We start from the raw sequence: 22546 nt of genomic DNA, 5'->3' as shown, positions 1-22546 counted from the left end.
CACAATCCAGGACCTGGTGAAACACAGCCCTGGGCTCAAATAGAGTCCGCAGAAACTAAAGCTGACCTTAAGCTTACTTTTAGCTCCTCTTGGATCCAACAACCAAGCTCTTTTCAAATCCTAGATACAGTTAAAGCAACTACTAATGTGTGGAACTAAATGGTTAACTCTGCACAAGGCTCTTCGAGGAAAGCACTGCACTTCCTCCCATTGGAAACTTTGGAGTCCCTGATACCTGGCACTACCTTTGAGTGACTGGAAGCAAGCTTGAATGAACAGCATAGCATCACTATACTCTAAATGTGGTCTTCCAGGAGCTCTGCGCCAGATTCTCATTAAAAACTAACACTTTTTTCAAATACCTCCAGGCAAGACATGTCCTACAAAAAATCCTCCTCTCCACATCTACAAACCTCTCTGACAAATTTTTCACTCTATTGGAATCCCCACCATCTCTTCAAATTGGACTATCTGAATTCTATGAACTGCTGATAACAGGCAGCCCAGTTCAAAAATCCTCTTCCAAGCTATATTGGGAACAAACCCTACAGTTTTCAGCAACCCCTTCCCAATGGCATACAGCATCGAGAATGCCAAATAAATACTCAAGATCCCTCTCTCATTGGGAAGCACATCAAAAAATCCTGCACAACTGGTACCTCACGCTAGTCAGACTATCACGCATCTACCCCGACTACTCTCCAAAGTGCTGGAGGAACTGTGGACATGTAGGCTCACCCTCCCATATCTGGTGTTTTTTTCCTAAAATTGTGAACTTTTGGTCCTCAGTCTTTTTTCCTCACGGGCTCCATTATTAAATGTAGGATTGACAAGGATTCAAAATGAGCACTATTTGGAATAGGCCTGGAATCATGGCCTCCCGCATGCCGCTCCATCCTTACCCACCTATTTATTGCAGCCAAACTCACATTCTCCAGAAACTGGAAACAAACAATATCCCCCGACTATCCATTCCGTATGTAATTTTGAGTGAGGGTACCTGTCACTGATCTAATTTTGGGAAGGGATGTAACTCGGAATTTAGGAGACAGTTTGTTAGTGCTAAGTTCAACACTAGTCTAGCGGAACAAGTTTGGCTAATAAACCAGGATTAGGATTGCGTTTGTGAGCTTTACTGTGAGAATTAAATGCCTTTTCAAGCTTGTCTATATCTACCTGGCATTCACGCTTCTGTTGGGAGGCCATCTGAATGAGCTTTCCTCATATAACTGCCTTATGAGCTCCCCATAAAGAACCTGGGGAGATGTAATCAAGATCATTTAACAAGAAAAACTCTCTCGGATCCTTCTCTAGCATCGTACACCTGACTGGGTCACTTAATGGAGATTTGTTGAGTCACCAAGAATGGGGGCCTGAAGGGAAGGAAGCCCTATGGAGATTAATAAGGATCAAGGAGTGGTGGGACCAGGAGATGTCATGTATAGTGGCTTGAGAAGCTATGCATATATCTGGGGAAGGGAGGAAAATCTGGTCAATTCTAGCATGTGTCTTGTGTGGAGCCGAGTAATGTGTAAAGTCTCTAGAGGGGGGATTCAATTCTCTCCAAATGTCTTTCAGACCTAAAGAGTGTAGGAGTCGAGCGATACAAAGATAACATTTAGGAGGTCTTTTTAGACGGGGGGTGACCCACTGCCCGATTTGTCCAGAAGCTGATCAAAAGCGACATTGGAGTCACCTCCTATAACTACCTGACCCTCAAAGTGGGGAGCGAGATGGTTGAGCAGTGCAGAGAAGAAAGCGGCTTGACCATTGGTTGGGGCATAGTAAAAGATAAAGGTGTATAGGTTACCGTCAATATGTCCCTTGACTAGGATGTATTGGCCTTCTTGGCCCTTAATCGTCAGAGTATGAGAAAAGGACATTTTTTTAGAGATGAAAATGGCCATCCCTCATTTTTTAAAATCCGCATTAGAAATCGGGAACTTGTGGTGGATAAACAAAGGGCTATACTTTCTCAAGTCCCTGGGAGTGATAATTCTGGAAAGCCTTGCATCTTTTTATCAGAGAATTAAGACCCTGTGTATTGTGAGATGTCACTTGGAGAGGTGTAGTTGCTGAAACAGTGTTAGTCATGAAAAAGTAAGGAGGAAAGCGCCATCAGTTGATGGACAAATACCCAAGGAACCTAAGACAAGACCACACCGATATTGGTTTGGAGAGGCTGGATTCTCAAGTCTCCTAGAAGTTGTTGAAGCTTCTGCAAAGGTGTCTGAAAAAGAAAAAAGGATATGAGAGCACAAAAAGAGGAAAGAAATAGGAGAGATAGGAGGTAGAGGAGAACCTAGAACTGGGATTGTTCTGAAGACCCTATACACAGGATCAGGCCTTCCTTGTCCAGCCAAAAGAGAAGAAAAAAGTGTGACCTGGAACAGTCAGGTCACTTTCCTGATGTCACCAGAGACAATAAGGATCTCTGAGTCACATTAGGCGGAAGGGCATGTTATCCACTCCTGCCTTAAAGCCTCCATAGGTCAGGAAAACATGTCCTCAATTAGCAAATAACAATCTTGGACTGTTTGGAACAGAGCAGTGCAAAATAACATTAACATTAACAATAAAAATCTCTAAAGTAGAACCAGAAGACAGTAAACAATAAGTGGAAGAGACCCAGCAGGGGAGCCCCTGCAATATGCTGTATGTTCTCCCCATCACTGTAAATGATAGGAGCATTGAGTACATAATACAACCCCTCAAGATCATGCCAAGAGGGTAAAAAAAAAAGTGGGGGGGGAAGAATTAAAATTTTTGGGGTAGCCCACTGAGGGAGTACATGATCATAAAGATCACACGGTTATCAGGAGCCGGGAACAAGAATCTTTCAAACAGGAAAGATCCATATAGGATCAGCTGAACACACATCAACTGGCGATTTCATCAGGGGGGTTAGAGTCTCGGTGTCTCTTTGATGTCTGCTTGGGCCAGATCAGGGTCAAGGGGCTAATCGGTGGAGGTCACTTTGAAGGGTTTTCAGTAGAAGGAGGAGAGAAGGGATCCTGCAATATGAAGCCTGGTTGGATTAGTAGGCGTTCGCCATCTTGGAATGTCGAGAAGCTGAAAGATTTGTTCTTGTACTGACATTGTAAGTGAAAAAGAAAGGACCACCAGTATTTCACTGATTTTTGGGGTAAAAATGCCAAAAGAGGTTTCAAGGACCAGCGCCTCTGGATAGTTGACATTGTAACGTCTGCTCCTGTTCTCAAGATCATCCATTTTGGAAAGAGCAGTGTCCAGTTTATCCTGTACGATAGTAATACAGTAGGTGTTACTGGTTTGCCCGGGCTACAGTCTGGTCTACAGTATGCTCAATGGCTTTAATATGTGCACCCTGTTGCAGAGTGTGATTGCTGGGTGCAGCGGAGTCAATTCAGATCAGACATGGTGGAGTAATAGGAACTGGCTTTTTTATTGGCAAGCTCTGTAAATCTGCCTTGATTGCGTTAGTTTTTTTTGCTGCGGTCTGGGCTGGGCCGTTGGCTAGCATTTCAAAGAATCTATTCAGAATGTGGGCCATGTCACGGAGGTGGCCAGGGGATGAGGGAGAAGGCTGATGGGAAATAGCTAGGCCCCCAGGACTTTTCATCGTAGGAGTGCATAGTATCTTATCCAATGTTCTGCCCAGGAGGGATTCTTTGGATGCAGGGGAGGTAGCATGGTGTGAATGGCTACTCACTTACTCACTGGCATTGAGGGGTGACCGCAAGAGGCCTGTGAAGCTGGTATACGATCAGGGATAGAGTCTGTGTCCTTTGTGATGCTGCATGGTGGAGCTGTGACCACCATCTTGGATGTCCCCGGAACCTGCTCACTAAAGCTCAGCTGGCGGGTCACCTCTCTCTTGTGCTGCTCACCTATCATGTGAGGAGGTGCTCTGTTGTGTTCGGTGATCAGCTTAGAGGAGATGAAGGGAGTTGCTCATTATAGCTAGAGAGAAGGCGTTCATTTGTGGGTTGGGGCTCCCGAATCAAAGCGTCATATCGGGAGCCACCGCACATGCACCCCCCTCTTATTTATTTAAAAAATCAACCACAGTCTGAGTAGAAAAGCTGGTGTCCTACCAACTACCATGCTGCAGAGTAGGGAAAATTGCTATCTATAGGGAAGCAGAGGTCTGCCATGTCCCCTGCTGAGTCAGGGTCAGGATCTCCAATCAGCAGGGAGCATGGACTTTGCTGATTTAAGTTCTATAGGTCTGACTGGAGGATATCTCAGATCTATGCAATAAAACCACTGCTTCCCCGCAGAAAGCAAAGGCCCTGCTTTGAACCTACTGGCATAAGATAACAATGTCTTCTTTTTTTTCTAGGAACATGTTTTAATTGAATGCACCTGAATTTTTTTAATTTAAACCACAATTTTAGTTGGGCTTTAAAGTAGTTGATAAGCTCAGACATAAAATATGAACAAAGCATATCCTTCTATAGTGTGTACTTGTCTCAATCTAGAGCATTAAGTACCATTTCTGTCTTCTGCTTCACTCCGCTGCTATCAGCGTGAATTACTTCTGACAGGTTTTCCTGACACCAAAATAAAAAAATGTGACAGAGGTGGAAGCTCCAGCTGATTGACAGCCTCAGATTTGTTCCAATGTGCTGTGTGGAGGGGGGTGTGTCCCTTCCCTCCAATCAGCTCTCAGAGCTCTGCTCATTGAGCTCTGCAGTGTAATACTTCAGCTTTCCACCCCCTGTTTTTTGACAGCTTAGACAGGCTTTATAAATTCTGGACTTTGATTGGATGTAAAGAAGACTTCAGGCAGGTACAACATAAATAAGAGGATTTGTTTCATCCCTGAGTATCACCTGAGGCCAGTCAGTTCACTGGGTATATGTAAGGGTTTACAACCACGTTAGGGATTCTGTCAACTGCTTGCCAACTCTCCATGTGCATTACGGCCTTTCTGGAGAAGTGAGGTAGATAATCTGCTTGCCTTTCTAACACGTCTACACACACACACACACTTTCCCTGACAGATGTTTCAATTTTGGTAAATATAGACTTAAATAAGCTCCATATAATGGGGCAGCATGAAAACTTTCATGACAAGCATACAAGTTATTAATTGGTTAAAACCTAACTCCAGCCAACCATTTTATCAAGATTTTTATAGAATGAGAAAGAGTAAAATTTTGCTGTTAGGGTTTTATTTCTGTGACCCCACTGGAGGCATCTTCCCTAAATGTCTGTTCACATGAGGCCATGGATGTTACTGAGATAGGAAGACACAGGCGGCAATGAAAACATAAATTCTAGCCATTGCAATCTCTACTAAACATGCTTTTTTTTTTTTTGGTGTAGCCATTGAGAGGTTTACTATCACTTCCTGCCCTAACAGGAAGTAATTTCCCTGAATAGAGACACCCGAGAGCAAAAGGTTGGATTTTACATGGACACATTAGGACATATTTATTAGGCAGTGAGTATGACATTCATCAAACATTTACTGCAAGTGAATCAAACACTCATTTAAATCCCTATTTTCTTTAAATGTAAAATTGTATGGTTATTGTTACTGATCAACTAAACACTTTTAATATGAATAGGTAAACTATTACAAATAATGAGCCATTATGATATAACATATTAAACATTTAAAAAATGTAACATTAACAACTTGCAGTTTTGCTAAAGTAATATTGAACTTTTGCCTAATCTAACTTTCATACAACATATGTCAAGGGGAGGCAACATTGACAATAAATATAAATTATGTATATATGGTTTCCTCCATAGCCATCAGATATTTACTGGACAGATATATTGACTGAACATCAAGCAATTATTTGCTCTCATTCAATGATTAATCACACATCCCACTGTAGACAAGGAAGCAATTATAACTATAAAGTTCAGCTAATGTGACTGGTTTAGAGCATATGTGTTTACCATACTATTAAATGTAATTCCCTTGTGTTAAATACCTAATAAAAATCAATGTGTTGCTAATGGGACACAAAGATCTCATGCCATTAAGAAATAAAAACTTGCAAGTATAGTACTGTCCTTATATTTATATACTGCATGTGAACTCTGACTAACACTTACTAAAACTGGACCATGCAAAGTCTTGTACAGCTCTGCATAGAAACCAATCAGCTACCAATTTTTTTTTTTTTGTCAAAGCTTAATTTAACAGGCTGAAATTAGAAGCTAATTGGCATTCATACCCAATTGCACCAGATTTGCATGCTCCTGTTTTAGTAAATATCCCGCTTAGTTTGTTAAAGCACTGTGTATCCAAAATCCCCCAAAAAGTTTTTCTTTTTGAAATATAATACTGATTTTACCTTTCTTTTAAACCTTGTTGCATCTCGGTGCTGCTGATCTTCTGCTACCTCTTTGAAACCATATCCTGTCTAAATGCAGTCACTCCAGCAACCTATATATACTGTAGTTACATCGCTTGATTTATTCTCCCTGGAGAAGAGACGCCTGAGGGGGGACATGATAGCAATTTATAAATATCTCAATGGGGATCTCAGCTTAGAAAAAAAGATGTTCAGTCGAAGGGATCGCATGAGGACAAGAGGGCATACAATGCAATTAGAGGAGAAGCGTTTTAACCTCAGGCAACGTGGGGGGTTCTTTACTGTTAGGGCTACAAGATTGTGGAATTCTCTACCACAAGAGATGGTTTCTGCGGGAAGTATGTTGGCTTTCAAAACACTCTTAGACGTACATCTCAAGGATCAGAACATTCAGGGCTATGTGAGATGATTACAGCCACACTCACCTACACAGGTTGAACTGGATGGACTATTGTCTTTATTCAACCTCACCTACTATGTAACTATAGTTGATAAGGTTGAAGAAAACACAAGTACTTCCAGTTCAACCTATATGTGTGTATGTGTGTGGGTTTTTGTCTGTAAGAATTCCTGTAACAATGTATATTATGATCCTTGAGGTAGAGATCCACTTTTTATTAAATTTGTCAACACTCTAAGCTAATACCACTACTTGGGAAATGGAGTTTCACATTTTCACTGCTCTAATAATAAAGAACTATTTCAGCAATGCAAGACTAAACCTCCTTTTACCACCCTTTAATTGTGGCCATGCGCCTTCTTCTGGGACATTAGAGTAAACAGATTATTACAATTACAATACAGGAGGTCCCTGAGTTACAAACATCCGACTTACAAACGACTCCTACTTACAAATGTAGGGAGACAATAGGAAGTGAGAGGAAAACTACCCCTAGGAAGGGAAATTCACTCCTGTAAGAGTTATCATAGGAAAAAGGTGTCTCCACTGAAGAATTATCACCCATCCTTGTTTCCACAACAACCCAAAATTTTCAAAATCCAATTATCATAAGGACAGAGCGTGAGGTGAAATCTTCTGAACAGGGGTACAGACAGCAAAACAAATGGTACAGGGGTGTTACCCTTCCCTATGCTATCCAAAAAACTTAAAAATTATTATTTTGGCTGGAGCTACCCTTTAATAAATGTACCTGTTCTGACTTACAAACAAATTCAACTTAAGAACAAACCTACAGTCCCTATCTTGTTCGTAACCCGGGGACCGCATGTAATCCAATTTGATATATTTGTGCAGAGTGATCATTATTGCCGCATCACATTTCCCAGGTTAGGTTTTTATGATTGTGACAGTGGTGGACCATGCCTGTATGTATAGGCATGGCTGCTTGTAGTCTCCACTAGTGGTGCATGAGACAGGGTGAAAACAATTAGGAGAAAGTGAAAGAGTGTTGTCACCCAGAACAGGACTGGATTAAGAGCATCATGGGCCTGGTGCGGGGGACTTTGTTACCCACTGGAAATATATGAACTAGAGAAAATAATTATAATAGTAAATAGTCCCAATGGTGAAAAAATGATTTATGAAAACTTAACTTTTATTTTTTTTTTGTTCATTACTAAAAATACATTTTATGCAATATGAGATGTATAATAAAATATTGTAAGAATGTATCCCTCTTTATTATAATATTATCAAACTTTCTTTGCCTTATATCACTTCACCTGCAGTGCATCAATTTATTATGATGCAATATCAAATTTTCACTTTATTGTGAAATGTGGTGAAATTTATATATAGCCTCTTACTGCAAATTTTCCTTTAAAATTGATGTCCTGTGGGTGGAGGAATATAAGACAAAGAAAGGTACACAATATTATAACAATAAATCCCCTACTGCCACGACCCTCTGATTAAGAAATAAAAGTTTTAATGCAATTTGTTTTGCCTGTACTAATATCATCATAATCGTTTTTACTATTTATTATTATTGTTTTGTAGACAAGGGGCAGGCATTAAGTCTGCCCTTACCTCCTGGCACCTGGTGGCAGTGGATCAAATTTTAGGAGTGGTAGGGATATGACAATATGACATAGGTAATGTCATTTTCCCAGCTCTCCTCTTACTGGCCACCCTCCTGGATTTCCAGCAGCCAGTGCTGGTGTGTGCCCAAACTTGTAAGGGCACAGCTGCATAGGCATAATGCTAGGGAATACACAATGTTAACAGGCGCTTGATCACATATCGAACCAAAAGTCCATGGAGTTAAAAGTCATTAATGGCACAGGGGGAGAAAAAGTCCACCATGTAGGGCAGCCATCCAGAAACCAAAAGCCAGGGGTTCCACAGGGCTAAAACAAAGACAGACAGAGGCGCCTCTAAGTGTAGACTTTATGCAACAGGTTTAATGAATAAAATTATGCAGTCACGTTAGTAAGCATATATTCATGCACATACAACAAGGTTCCAATGTAGAGAATGCAGATGACATCATCCAGGGTCGACTATCCACCAAGCCTTGCTGTCAAGCAAATACACCGAGCCTACTTCCTGGTTCTAACCTTGCCGTACAAGCCGGCCACTGCGAAAGGATTTTCGGCTCCAGCAGGACGGATGTCCATGACCGGATGATGTACACTTCTCCACACTGGAACCTTGTTGTATAGGCATGAATATATGCTTACTAACGTGAGTGCATAATTTTAATAATTAAACCTGTTGCATAAAGTCTACACTTAGAGACGCCTCTGTCTGTCTTTATAATGCTAGGGAAGCCTGGAATTCATTTGCCAGGCGTACACATGGGCCATGCATCGGCATATGCCCTGAGTTGAAAGGGCGCAGCTGCACAGGCCCAATGCTATGGAAGCTCCAGGCTTCTGTAAGAAATTATCTGTGTGCATGGCACACCCTGTGGTGAGATGGAAGGGTGCAGCCGCACAGGTCTAAAAGAAACACTACAGAAGCAGTGCATCAAGCTTCAGTTAGGACTGCCCACCCAGCACTGCCGAGGCAAGGTCATCCAGTGCCCAGGGCGAAGATGACAAATTGTGCCCCCGCAAGGTGGAGTCCCCCTTTACATCAGTTATGCCCAATGGAGTCCTCCCTTATATCACGTGTCCCTAATAGACCCCCCTTTTACATTAGGTTTTCCCAATAAAGTCCCCCTTTACATCAGGTGTCCCCTGTAGAGTCCCCCATTTACATCAGGAGTCACCCTTTACATCAGGTGTCCCCAATATAATTCTGTTTTACAATCTCTTGTCCCCAGTAGACGCCCCCTTTACACCAGGTGTCTCCAATAGAGCCCCCCTTTACATCAACTGTGCTCAGTAGACTCCCCCTTTCACATCAGGTGTCCTCAATAGAGTCCCCCTTTACATCGGTAGTCCCCCTTTACATCAGGTGTCCCTAATAGAATTCTGCTTTACATCAGGTGTCCCCAGTAGACTCCCCCTTTACATCAGGTGTCTCCAATAGAGCCCCCCTTTACATCAAGTGTGCTCAGTAGACTCCCCTTTTACATCAGGTGTCCTCAAAAGAGTTCCTGTTTACATTAGATGTTAACAATAAAGTCCCCCTTTACATTAGGATTCCCCAGTAGAGTCTGTATATATGTATTCAAAAATTAAAACCTAGAAGCACAGGGGATACATCACATTGGTATTAAGAAGTGTCCCTTGTGCTGTTTTTTTTTCTTTTTACTAAACATAGGCTTCTTGCCTTATGTATTACAGCACATGAATAAAGTCTTCAATCCACACCTAGAGGCTGATGTAGTGGAACTAGACTTCTTTGAAGAACAAATGTCACTAAATATGTTATTATCGTGTGGGATTTCTAATGATATACAATAATCCCCACAATTTGTCCTCCATTGGGTTGTGGCTGCTACAGAAAGCTACATCTGCACTATGACACTTTTAAGAACTGGAACTTAAATGTAAACTGTCATTCTTGCCTATAGAGGGAAAGAATAAGAATCCATACATGACTTAGATTATACAGCAATGTAGTTATTAAATACGAACCCGAGTGACACAGGGAGATTTATGTCTCACTTCTTTTAAATATATTCATTGAAACGCGGTCTATTTTAAAGCCAAACTAATGTTTTAATGATGATGATTTCTCCAAGAATTACATTCACCGTTTACAACAAGCTCCTAGCTACATAAAAGTCTCAGAGTGAAATGCGGGCATGTCTACCTTTTCAAAGTTAGCACAAAGCACAGACATAGCTAGTGTTAAATAATACACCACTCATTAGTTACCGTAAACCTTTTTTTATTATGATTCTAAACAGTGAAGTCCCAGCTAGACATGTTCATAAATATTCTGTTTCTAGCAGAGATATTAAGAGTGTTTAGTCCACATGGGATCTCCCACGCATGCAAAGACATGCACATTATTAGCTTCAATGCTTCCTTTTATGTTGGCTGCATTTTTACTTTTTATTTATTTTTAATAATTATAATACATTTTGTTGTTTATTTACGGCTTCTGCCATTCATACTATTTAAATACAAATGGTATTTGTCATTGTCTAAATTGTAATATGATTAGGAACTGCACAATTTAACATTTATTTGTTGTGTGTAATTACAGAAAACCATTGGTGAATATCAATAAGATGACAAGCGTGTCACCGAAGGAAATACTTTTTATGTGTCTTTTGCAACAGTGAGAGTTTTATGGTGAGGAACAAGCACAGTTCAAGCTGGATCCTACAGTTCTACAAGTGCTGGAGTTTTAACTACGGGGCTGTAGGGACAGCATTTCCAATGCTTACAAGGAACTGCTTATCGCTGCTTCTTTGGTTCTTGTTTGATGGAGGTCTCTTAACGCCACTGCATTCACAGCAACCACCACAAACTTCAGCATTCAAGCAGAAGGAAAATGTTATTATCACAATGTCGGGCAGGAGAACATTTACACAGAGAGTTAAGCGTGGATGGGTATGGAATCAATTCTTTGTGCTTGAAGAATATATGGGATCTGAACCACAATATGTGGGAAAGGTATTGTACCTCTTTTGTTTTATAACATAACTGAGAAATGTACTGCTTGATAGCCATTAGTTATTATTCATTAGTACATTATCTATCTATCTATCTATCTATCTATCTATCTATCTATCTATCTATCTATCTATCTATCTATCTATCTATCTATCTATCTATCTATCTATCTATCTATCTATCTATCTATCTATCTATCTATCTATCTATCTATCTATCTATCTATCTATCTATCTATCTATCTATCTATCTATCTATCTATCTATCTATCTATCTATCGACCTATCGATCTATCGACCTAATTATCATATTATTATGTACGTATTTGTCTTTTGGTCTATCTAAAACATTTTTGTGCAATCGTTTTTATTGGTTTTAAACAAGGTAACAAAATAAATTTGAGGAACTTACATGCGGGCAAGGAAAGAAGAAGAAAACAAGTGTGATTGCAATCAGTAATAAAAGTAATAGAATCTTGGACACAATACAGAATTAGAACAAAAATGGTTCATGGCCAACTACATTAGGTTATAATCATTGTGCATAAGAATAGACAGGTTACACAGTATCATCAGTTTTTAGCATGGCATTTCCCATCAGTCAATCTTTTCCAGGATTTATGAAACTTCTCAGTTTGTGATATTGTGTAAGAATTTTTTTTTTTGTAAGTGAACTGTGTGTTAATGAGGGCAACGATAATAAGGGTTAGGAACCAAAGTATTGGTCAAGTGTCGTGCTATCACCGTCTTGGCAGCTATTAAGGCATGTAATGTAACAACACGTGAGCTAAACGGTATATTGTCAATGCCTAAATGTATTAATGCAAGAGCAGGATCAGGTTTAACCACAATGTTTGCAGTCTCTGATATTATTTTGAAAATCTTGTTCCAGAAGCTGGTCAAGCTCTAACACCCCCAAAAGGTGTGCAGGAGGTTCACAATTTGACCACAATTTCTCCAACACAGGGGACTCTGATTTTTATAGAACTTCGATAGGCGGTAGGGCGTCAGATACCATCTTGTAAATCATTTTTGAGAATGCTCCCATGGTTTACACAGTGGGATGCTGAGTAAACCGATCTAATCACAGCTAGCCATTGTCCGTCAGAGAAGGATCTTTGAAGGTCTGTTTTATCTAAAACATGTTTTACATACACAACTTATATTGTATGTTCAGCCCCCTATACTCTCTACAATATAATTGTATACATTTTATAATTTGTCTATTTAGGTAAATTGTTACTTTACTGTTGTGTAGCACAGTAGAGCCTTCTTAGAACAGACAAGAATCACTTTTCATTTTATCACATATCCCAAAATTCATCTTTAGTGAATGTCGTATTCACTACTTTATAAATACGCAAGTTATAAAAAAGCATCTGTTTATTTTGTATATTGCCAATGTAATACAATAATATTTTTGGATGGAAAAGACTGAGACATGTCTCTATGTGAATGCCTTACGTAATAGGTTTTAAATGTAGCCCACTGGGGGAGATTTACTAAAACTGGAGCACTCAGAATCTGGTACAGCTGTGCATGGTAGCCAATCAGCTTCTAAATTCAGCTTATTCAATTAAAGTGTTACTAAACCCACAACAGTAAAATCAGTGTGTATATGCAGTAAAACATGCTTGTAATACTCACTGTGGAACCTAGGGGTTAATCCTCTGCATTGTGTAAGAAGGCTGTTTAATCCTATACGCACAGATCCTCCTCTTTTTGCATTGTCCCCATAACATGTTCGGATAAGACAGAGTTACTGGTGTCAGGCTGCACATGCCTAGTTTGGTGTGTATTGCTAGCGAGTTTTTTTATTTTTTTCTTGGGAGAGTGCATGTGATCAGCACAGGGCTGATCAGCACTGTCCAGACAGAGGGTCAGGGGTCCTGCATCCTGATAGAACAGCCAGTACAGTATGAAAGCTCCTCCTAAAAGCTTTAACCAGACACTAATAGAAGGTACAAGACTGCTATATATTGCTGATGAAAAAATGCATTTAGCAGTTTATATTTACTAAATTAATTTCATGTCCATGTTCTGTGTACTGTGGGAGATCAGATATACTAAATGCAGGGTCCTGGGTTTAGTAACACTTTAACCCTTTTACTGCCAAGTCCATAGGGCTTACAGACTTATAGCACTGCTAGCAGCTGGCCAGATCCTTCTCCTATAAGCTTATGGTAACTTCAATGACCATGAACCTATATCAGAATTGTTCAGCAGACTCTGCTGAATAATTCTATAACTCTGATCAGTGAATTACAATCCATTGATCACATTTATTACCTAAAATGTGACTGTCCCCCTCCCCCTCCATGCTGCTGCTACCCTGTCCCCAGCCTCTCCACCTCCCGCCCACTCCCTGTCACCTAAAACTACTCCCCCCACTCTCCTTTCCTAACCTCTTCACCCCCCTTCTTGCCCCCAGCACTAATCCCCCCCACACCCTCTCCCACAAACCCGATCCCCTGCAGCTACTTTTAAAATCTGGCATCCCTCCTCTGCCACTCCTGCCAGCTTCAGGTTCTGCTGGGGCTCAGCATGTCCCCCTGTCTGTCTGATCACCCCCCTTTACTGGACCCCGCACCCCTGATCCCTGGCCATGTGCTTTCAGAATATATATGGTTTGGGGGGTCTTTTACACACTCTGAAAGCTGTAAGTGAAAAAAGGAAAACCTCCAGATTTTTTGAGAAATTTTGTGTACATGGATGGTTGTGGATTTTCACTATTTTTCAAAAAGGCACAATTTAAAATTCACAAATATGTGTTATTTATTAACTCAATACAGGTTTAGCTTTAAAAATTTAGAATGAACTTAGCAGAAATTTTGTAAAATGTGCTGTGTTTGTATCTGCTAATAATGTTTTCAGAGCATTTTTAGTGAAAATATTGTTTCGGAAAAAAATTGCGCATATATCATGGGGCCTTAAAAATCAGTAGCACCTTCCATTTATTCTAATAGGCCCTTTGTTTTCAGAAAATGTATAGTTTGGGGTGTCTTTTAAAAACCTCGAAAGCTAAAAGTGAAAATTGAAAACCTCCAGACTTTTAGAGAAATGTTGTTATTTATAGTTTTGTGTACGTTCAGTTTTCACCATTTCTCAAAAAGGTAACATTTTAAATGTACAAATATTTATTATTTATGAATTCAATATAGGTTAAGCTTTTATATATAGTAGGAATTTAGCAGGCATTTTGCAAAATTTGCTTTGTTTGTATCTGCTAATAAGGATTTTAGTGTATTTTTAGCAAAAATATTGCTTTGGTAAACATTTGCGCAAATGTCGTGGGGCCTTAAAAATCAGTAGCACCTTCCTTTTATTTTACTGGTCCTATGCTTTCAGAAAATATATGGTTTGGGGGTTCTTTAACCAAATCTGAAAGCTCTAAGGGAACAGTGAAAAAATTAAAAATATTTGCTATTTATTAACTCAATACAGGTTAAACTTTTATATTTAGTAGGAATTTAGCAAATAGTAAAATTTTCTTTGTTTATATCTGCTAAAAATTATTTTAGAGAATTTTTAGTAGCACCTTCCTTTTATTCTACAGGTCATGTGCTTTCAGAAAATATATGGTAAGGGAACAATGAAAACCTCTAGCTTTTTAGAGACATTTGGAAATTTCCATTTTTGTGTATGTTTGATTTTCACTAGTTTGCAAAAAGGCGCAATCTTAAATTTACAAATATTGGTTATATATTAACTCAATACATGTTAGCTTTTATATTTAGTAGGGATTTTGTAAAATGGGCTGTGTTTTTATCTGGTAATAATGGTTTTAGTGTATTTCTAGCGAAAATATTATTTTGATAAACATTTGCGAAAATATCATTGTGCTCTAAAAATCAGTAGCACCTTTTTTTATTCTACTGGTCATGTGCTTACAGAAAATATACAGCTTGGGAGGTATTTAACAAACTCTGAAAGCTGTAAGAGAAAAATAAAAAAGTAATGGGAAAATTGCAAAAATGGCCTGGCCAGATAAGTTTAACCACTTGCCAACGGTGCCATAGCTGAATGACGGCTACAGCATAGTCGGCTTATTCTGGAAGGGCATAAAATGATGCCCCTCGGGGGTCCCTGGGGCACGCATGCTGACCCAGCGCATCACGGATCATGATAAAGGGCCAATGACAGTGGCCCCTTACCATGTGATCGATCCATCCAATGACAGAGCGATCATTTGTTAACAAACCAGCGCATGTCTGGTTCAGTTCAGTTCTCTCCTCGCACGCTGAACAGCAATTGGTACAGTGTGTGAGGAGAGGAGGGAGACTGCAGCACTGCTCACCCCTGCTTGATTCGTGCCTCAATCATGCCCATCTGTGCCTCAATCATGCCCATCCGTGCCTAAATCATGCCTCATCCATGCCCACCCGTGCCACATCCATGCCTCATCTGTGCCAAGCTATGCCACATCAGTGTTCATCCATGGCTCATCTCTGCCACATCTGTGCCACATCCATGCTCATCCATGCCACATCAGGCCTCATCTGTGCCACATCAGTGCTCATCCATGCCACATCCATGCCACGTCAGTGCTCATCCGTTCCAAATCCATACTTCATCAGTGCTCATCCATACCAGATCCATGCCACTTCAGTGCTCATCTGTGCCACATCAATGCTCATTTGTGCCACATCAATGCTCATCTGTGCCACATCCATAACACATCAGTGCTCTTCCATGCCACATCAGTGCCACTACAGTGCTTATCAGTGCCCTACAGTGCCTCACAAAAGTGTAATGGGTAGTCAGGAAATTCGATTTGAAATTTTATGTCCCTAGAGCACCTGTCGGTGCTCCCTGAATGTTGGGCCACTGTATATGGCCAGACTGTGAAAAAGTCTCACACGTGTTATTGCTATACTCAGGAGAAATAGCAGAATGTATTTTGGGGTGTCATTTTTGCTATGTACATGCTATGTGTTGGAAATAACTTATAAATGAACAACTCTTTTTAAAAAAAAAATGCATTTTCATTTTCTTTCCACATTTTCCAAAAACTTGTGGAAAAAATGTACATGTTTCATGTTTAAAAGACTCATAATGCCTCCTAGATTATACATTGTGGTTTTTGCTTTCCAAAAGGGGGTGATTTTGTGGGGATTTCCATTGTCCTGGTGCTCCAGGACCTTCAAAAATGTGATAGGTTGTCAGTAAATTACAGTATATGTGTAATTTATGCTCCTAGAATGCTGGAGGTGCTACTTGGATGTTGGACCTCTGTATGTGGCCAGGCTGTGTAAAAGTTTCACACATGTGGTATGGCCATACTCAGGAGGAGTAGCAGAATGTATTTTGGGATGTGGTTGCAAGTATGCCTATTCAGTGTGTGAGAAAAAACTTGGTAATATGACAATTTTTTATAAAATTTTTTTTTAAAAAATCTTTAATTTGCAAAGAATTGTGGGAAAATATACAACTGAAAAAAACTCGCCATGCCTCTTACTAAATACCTTGGAATGTCACCTTTCTAAAAAGGGGTAATTTGGGGGGTATTTGAACTTTTCTGGCTTTCTAAGACTGGCCATACATTATGCAATTTTCTTGTTCAATTTCCTTTAGATTTACCTTAAACTATGTAGTGCAGGGACCTGCCTGATTGCATACAAATTAAAAGTGTTTAGGTTTGGCCTCCTATTTTATGGTTTTGGTAAATCTAAAGGAAAATTGTACAAGAAAATTGTATAGTGTATAGCCAGCCTTAGTGTCTCAAGAAGTTAGATAGGCCATCAGTACATCAGGTGTGATCAATTCTCAAAGATTGGCACTATAGCTTGTAGACTCAATAACTTGCACAAAGCCCAAATAATATATACTTATTTTGGTTATTTTTACCAAAGATATGTAGCAGTATAACTTTTGTTCAACATTTTTGAAGAAAAATTACTAAATTTGCAAAATTGTAAAACCAAAATGAAGATGTATTTATTTATTTTTTTTATACAATTTCCAGTCTTTTTTCATTTATAGTGAAAAAAAAACCAAAACAAAACAAAAAAAACCCAGTAATGATTAACCACATCCTGTCCGCCCTATAGCAGAATGACGGCGGGATTGTGGTTGTATTATCCCGCACCGGACGTCATATGACGGCGGCAGGATAATACGGCGATCAGTGATGCGAGGTGTCAGTCTGACTCCCTGCATCTCCGATCTCGGTAAAGAGCCTACTGACGTAGGCTCTTTACCATGTGACCAGCCATGTCCAATCACGGCTGGTCACATAGTAAACAGGAAGAGCCGTTGATCGGCTTTCCTTAGTTCGTGCCTGACAGGCACGAGTAAAGGAGCGCCGATCGGCGTCTCCCCTGCCCTCCCCATCAGTACTGCCCGCCAGTGCCCTCCCTGTCAGTGCTGCCCACCAGTGACCATCATTGCCATCTATCAGTATCACCCACAAGTGCCCATTATTGCCCACCAGTGCCGCCTATCAGTGCCCATTAGTGCCCATCAGTGCTGCCCGTCAGTGCCGATCAGTGCCGCCTATCAGTGCCCACCAGTGCTGCCTATCAGTGCCCATTAGTGCCCATCAGTGCCACCTATCAGTGCCCATCAATGCCGCCTATCAGTGCCCAGCAGTGCTGCCTATCAGTGCCCACCAATGCTGCATATCAGTGCTACCTATCAGTGCCACATATCAGTGCCTATCAGTGCCGCCTATCAGTGCCATACCATCAGTGCCACCCCATCAGTGCCACCCCATCAGTGCCTCCTCATCAGTGCCTGTCAGTGCAGTCTCATCAGTGCTCATCAGTGCAGGAAAAAACTTATTTATTTACAAAATTGTATAACATAAACAAAAAAAACTTTTTTTTTTTTTTCAAACTTTTCGGTCTTTTTTTATTTGTTTAGCAAAAAGGAAAAAACCCAGAGGTGATCAAATACCACCAAAGGAAATCTCTATTTGTGGGGGGAAAATGACATAAATTTGGTGTTGGTACAGTGTTGCATGACCGCACAATTGTCATTCAAAATGCAACAGAGCTAAAAGGGGAAAATTGGCCTGGGCAGGAAGGGGGTGAAAGTGCCCTGTATTGAAGTGGTTAAATATCACCAAAGGAAAGCTCTATTTGTGTGAAAAAAATGGACAAAAATGTCATATGGGTACAGTGTTGCATGACTTGTAGTAAGTAAGTGAGCAACTGTCATTCAAAATGTGAGAGCACTGAAAGCTGAAAATTAGTCTTGTTAGGAAGGGGGTTTAAGTGCCCAGTAGGCAAGCTGGTAAAAGTGGAGCACAGGGCCTAGTAGCGAAAGGTTTAAGCTCCATTCGGCATGATTCTGCCCGTTATTCCAAAATCATGGCAAAATGCGGGACACGTTTGCAATGCCATTATTTCTCAATGGCACCCTAAACAAAGTGCAATTTTCCTGCGATTGTCACATGACAAATTGCGTAAACAAAATCGCAGGATGTGTGCCGCTCAAAAGGCGTTCCGGAACTTATTTTAGATAACCGCGACAAATCGCGGCAAAATTGCAATGCGTTTAGGGTGCCATTGAGAAATGACGGCAACATAAACGCATCCCGCGTTTTGCCACAATTCTGGAATCATGGGTAGAATCACGCCAATTCTTCCCGTGATTCAAATCACCTATGTGTGAATGGAGCCTTAAGCTTTGACAAAAAAACATAGAAGCTGAATAGTTTCTACGCAGAGCTTCACCAGATTTTGCACACTCTAGTTTTAGTAAATCTCCCCCACTGTCTATCCTAACAGTTACACATTTTACATAAGAGTATGTAAATGTCTTACCTTACATGTATTTCCTTGGGCCAGTCCCCAATGTCTTCTAATCTTTACTTTGTTCCCAGCTGAATTTGCTTGATTAGGAAAGTTGAGCACTTCAAGCTGATGCACATTTATGAATCTATCCTTTTGGTGGTTTACATAATGAGATATGTCTTACATGTTTCATTTACAAAATGAATATCAATACTTAGTATTCTAGTGTATGCAATGTTCATCACATCAGACATCAAATATATATTTTATTTGGCAGCTTTTGTTTGATTATAAAATGGAAATAGTACCTCAGCTGAGATTATTTACTGCTGGAATGTGCACAATGTTCTCATTATTTATTCTATGGTGAAGGGTCTAGCATACTTATTATTCGACTGATATATTTATCAGGAAAATTACAACACTTGAAAATAGACTTATGTTGCTGATTTTAAGAGCCAGTTACATATCTACATACATAAATTCAGAGCATTCATTTGAATTTTCTTTAGTTTTATCCTGATGAACTTCTACATATTCATTACAAATGAGCAAAACTTTAAAGAAAAAAATGGTTTGTCATGTTTTAGTAATTTGATAAAGTAATTTGAGGTTATACAGAATTAATATGAATTATTTTATTTATCTCTGATCATTAGAGACCATGTTCATTAAAAGTGAGGCTTCGGCTATGTGCAGATGCCAGAGAAGTGACACGACTGTAGGCTTCTCATTTGTCTTTGGTACAGCAGAGTGATCTCCCTACAGCAACTATCAACCTAGAGTATGAGCTCCTTTATAAAATACCAAGAATCCCCTAAATTTGCTCAGGTTATCCCTTTGGCATATATGAATTTAGTAATATAACCCCTTAAGATACTAGAGGACAATTGAACTTGGCAAATATATTAGTTCTAAATCACCTGAGTTTGCGTCCCTAAACAGCAATAGACAAAAACTCTGCTACATACTTTTCATGGAAAGATGGTAGTCGTCAGTCAAGGTTTTTAACCTGTTCAGTTAATAATTTTCCTGTTGACTGATAGCTAACTCTTGGCCCTATTCACATCTCAGCATTTAGTAGCTTGAAGCTCGAAGCTCCCAAACACTAGAGGAGAAAAATTTTATTATTCTCTATGGAGTTGGTTCACATCTCCACTCAAAGTCGCCTGAAGCCAAATACCTGAAGCATTTTTTTTGTAGCTCAAATTGGGCAAATTTGCAAATTTTTACACATTTTATTCCCATAAAATGAATGAAAATGCACGATTTGCGTGTTTTTGGGTACTTTTACAGGTTTTGTGCAATGTTCTGCTAAAATAAAAATAAAAAATAGTAATAATATTTATAATTACCTCTAACCCTAATATATATATATATATATATATATATATATATATATATATATATATATATATATATATATATATATATATATATATATATATATATATATATATATATATATATATATATATATATATATATATACATATATATTCCAGTAACAAAGAAATGGTCCCTACCCCCAGTTCAACTTGCCAACCAGTCTGCTTACCAACCAAATTAACCTGTCCAACAGTATGCGTTAAAAACAGGGCTTTAGTTAGCACACATTTGCAAACGCATGTGTAAGCTTCGAGGCACTCTGTATTACCTGCATTCCTAACCCTTCTAAATGTATAAGAGTCTCCACAGTGGAAGCACATGCATTCTAATAGATAGATAAGGGGCAGGTGGGCCTGGAGGTAGCCCAAACCTCCCTAAAGGTGCAAGGGCACCCTGGACACCCAGCACATAGCATAATGGCAGAAAAGGTGTCCAGTGTGTCCCCCCCACCAATATTTACACCGGTAACAAAGAAATGGCCCCTGCCCCATCTATAATTGGCCTTCACAGCAAGGAGCACATGGAAGAGCAAATGCATGAAAGACAAAACCAGAGAAAATTCCCAGCTTAACTCACTAACCAGTCTGCTTATCAACTGAATTAACCTGTCCAACAGTATGCATTAAAAACAGGGGTTTATTTAGCACACATTTGCAAACACATGCATGAGCTGCAAGGCCCCTTTAAGGCCCCCTGTATTACTTGCATTAAATGGGTTATTTATTTATTATTACATAGTACACTGTACAATAGTTTTCTGTATTGGCTAATAAAAAATGTCAAAGCTTAAAAACGCTGTATAAAACGCGCATATAAAAGGTGCCAAAATTGCACATAAAAATGCCCAACAAATGCCAGAAAAATACTCAAAGACGCTACTCTCAGGTGCGAGCAGCCTTGAATGCAGCACTGTGAATCAAAAACACGATATTGTCACCTAAGCTTGCTAATGACCCCATCAACAATATTGCCATCTCATGTCTATGGGTGCTTTTATCCTGTATACATGTTTTCTGTATAATTTTAATAACAAAAAACACATGTACAGATATATATTTAATACATTATTCTGAATTATTTAAATTCTCACTTGTTAGCATGACTTTACATTAACAAGCAGATAGTAGCCCTGATATTGTTAAGGATACATAGGCCACTGACTAAGAATCTATGCCTTAAAGCTGAGGTAAAGGATCTGAGCAATGGCATCATACTTGGTCGTCATAATTGAATGCTTTGGTCTTCATTTTTGAATGCTTAAAACATTGACTGTTGCAAAGAACTTGGTTTTGTATTTGTAATGGAGAGGTATCCAACTGTAATGTAACAGATAGGTATTTAAGGAGAAATACATCTATACAGATGTCACAAAGAATTAGGAAGCTCAAGTAACAGAAGGTTTCACCAACTTAATAACCAGGGCATTTGATGCTATTCAGCGCTGCACTACTTTACCTTTCATACAACACTGTACGCAAATTCAATTTATATCATTTTTTTCATACAAATAGAACAAATCTAGAACAGATTGGTGGCATTTTTTTATTTTTTTTTATTATATAAACAAAAAAAGACCAAACATTGTGAAAAAAAAAAACAATATTTTCTACTATCTGTTATAAAACATATCTAATAAAAAAAAATGAATGCAAAAAGGTAAAAAACCTTGAGCCTTTACAACAAATTTAGGTATTCAGAAGTAACTTTGGCAGCAATTACCGCCTCAAATCTTTTTGAATATGACGCGACAAGCTTCGCACAGCTAGATTAGGGGATTACAAATCCCTCAAGCTCAATCAGGTTGGATGGGGTCATTGATTGACAGCCATTTTCAGGTCTCCCACAAAGATGTTCAATAAAGTTAGAGGCTGGGCTACTCTAGGACATTCACAGAGTTGTCCCTAAGCCACTCCTGTGTTGTCCTTGCTGTGTGCTTAGGATCATTGGTCCTGAGCACTGTAAAACAGGTTTTCATTGAGGATATCTTTGTACTTTGCTCAAATCACCTTTCCCTGACCAGCCTCCCAGTCCCTGCTACTGAAAACACCCTCACAGCATGATGCCACCACCACCATGCTTCACTGTTGGGGTGGTATTGGGCAAGTGATGAGCCTGG

At 39.5% G+C, this 22546-nt stretch overlaps 1 protein-coding gene across 2 annotated transcripts in view; it reads left to right on the top strand.

Moving 5' to 3' along the window:
• The window catches only part of CDH12 (cadherin 12), a 1418552-nt gene that overhangs the window by 928647 nt on the left and 467359 nt on the right, over positions 1-22546 (top strand). For both annotated transcript variants that reach the window (XM_082259248.1, XM_082259247.1), the window contains one exon: positions 10891-11303. In XM_082259248.1, coding sequence (XP_082115374.1) covers positions 10977-11303 — 327 coding nt within the window. In that variant the 5' untranslated portion in view covers positions 10891-10976. The remainder of the gene's footprint in view (positions 1-10890; positions 11304-22546) is intronic.

Source organism: Pelophylax lessonae, assembly GCF_965119305.1.
Source record: "Pelophylax lessonae genome assembly, chromosome: 5".
Lineage (NCBI taxonomy): Eukaryota > Metazoa > Chordata > Amphibia > Anura > Ranidae > Pelophylax > Pelophylax lessonae.
Note: the sequence above shows the minus strand (reverse complement) of the source record. Positions and strands in the feature narration are given on the sequence as shown.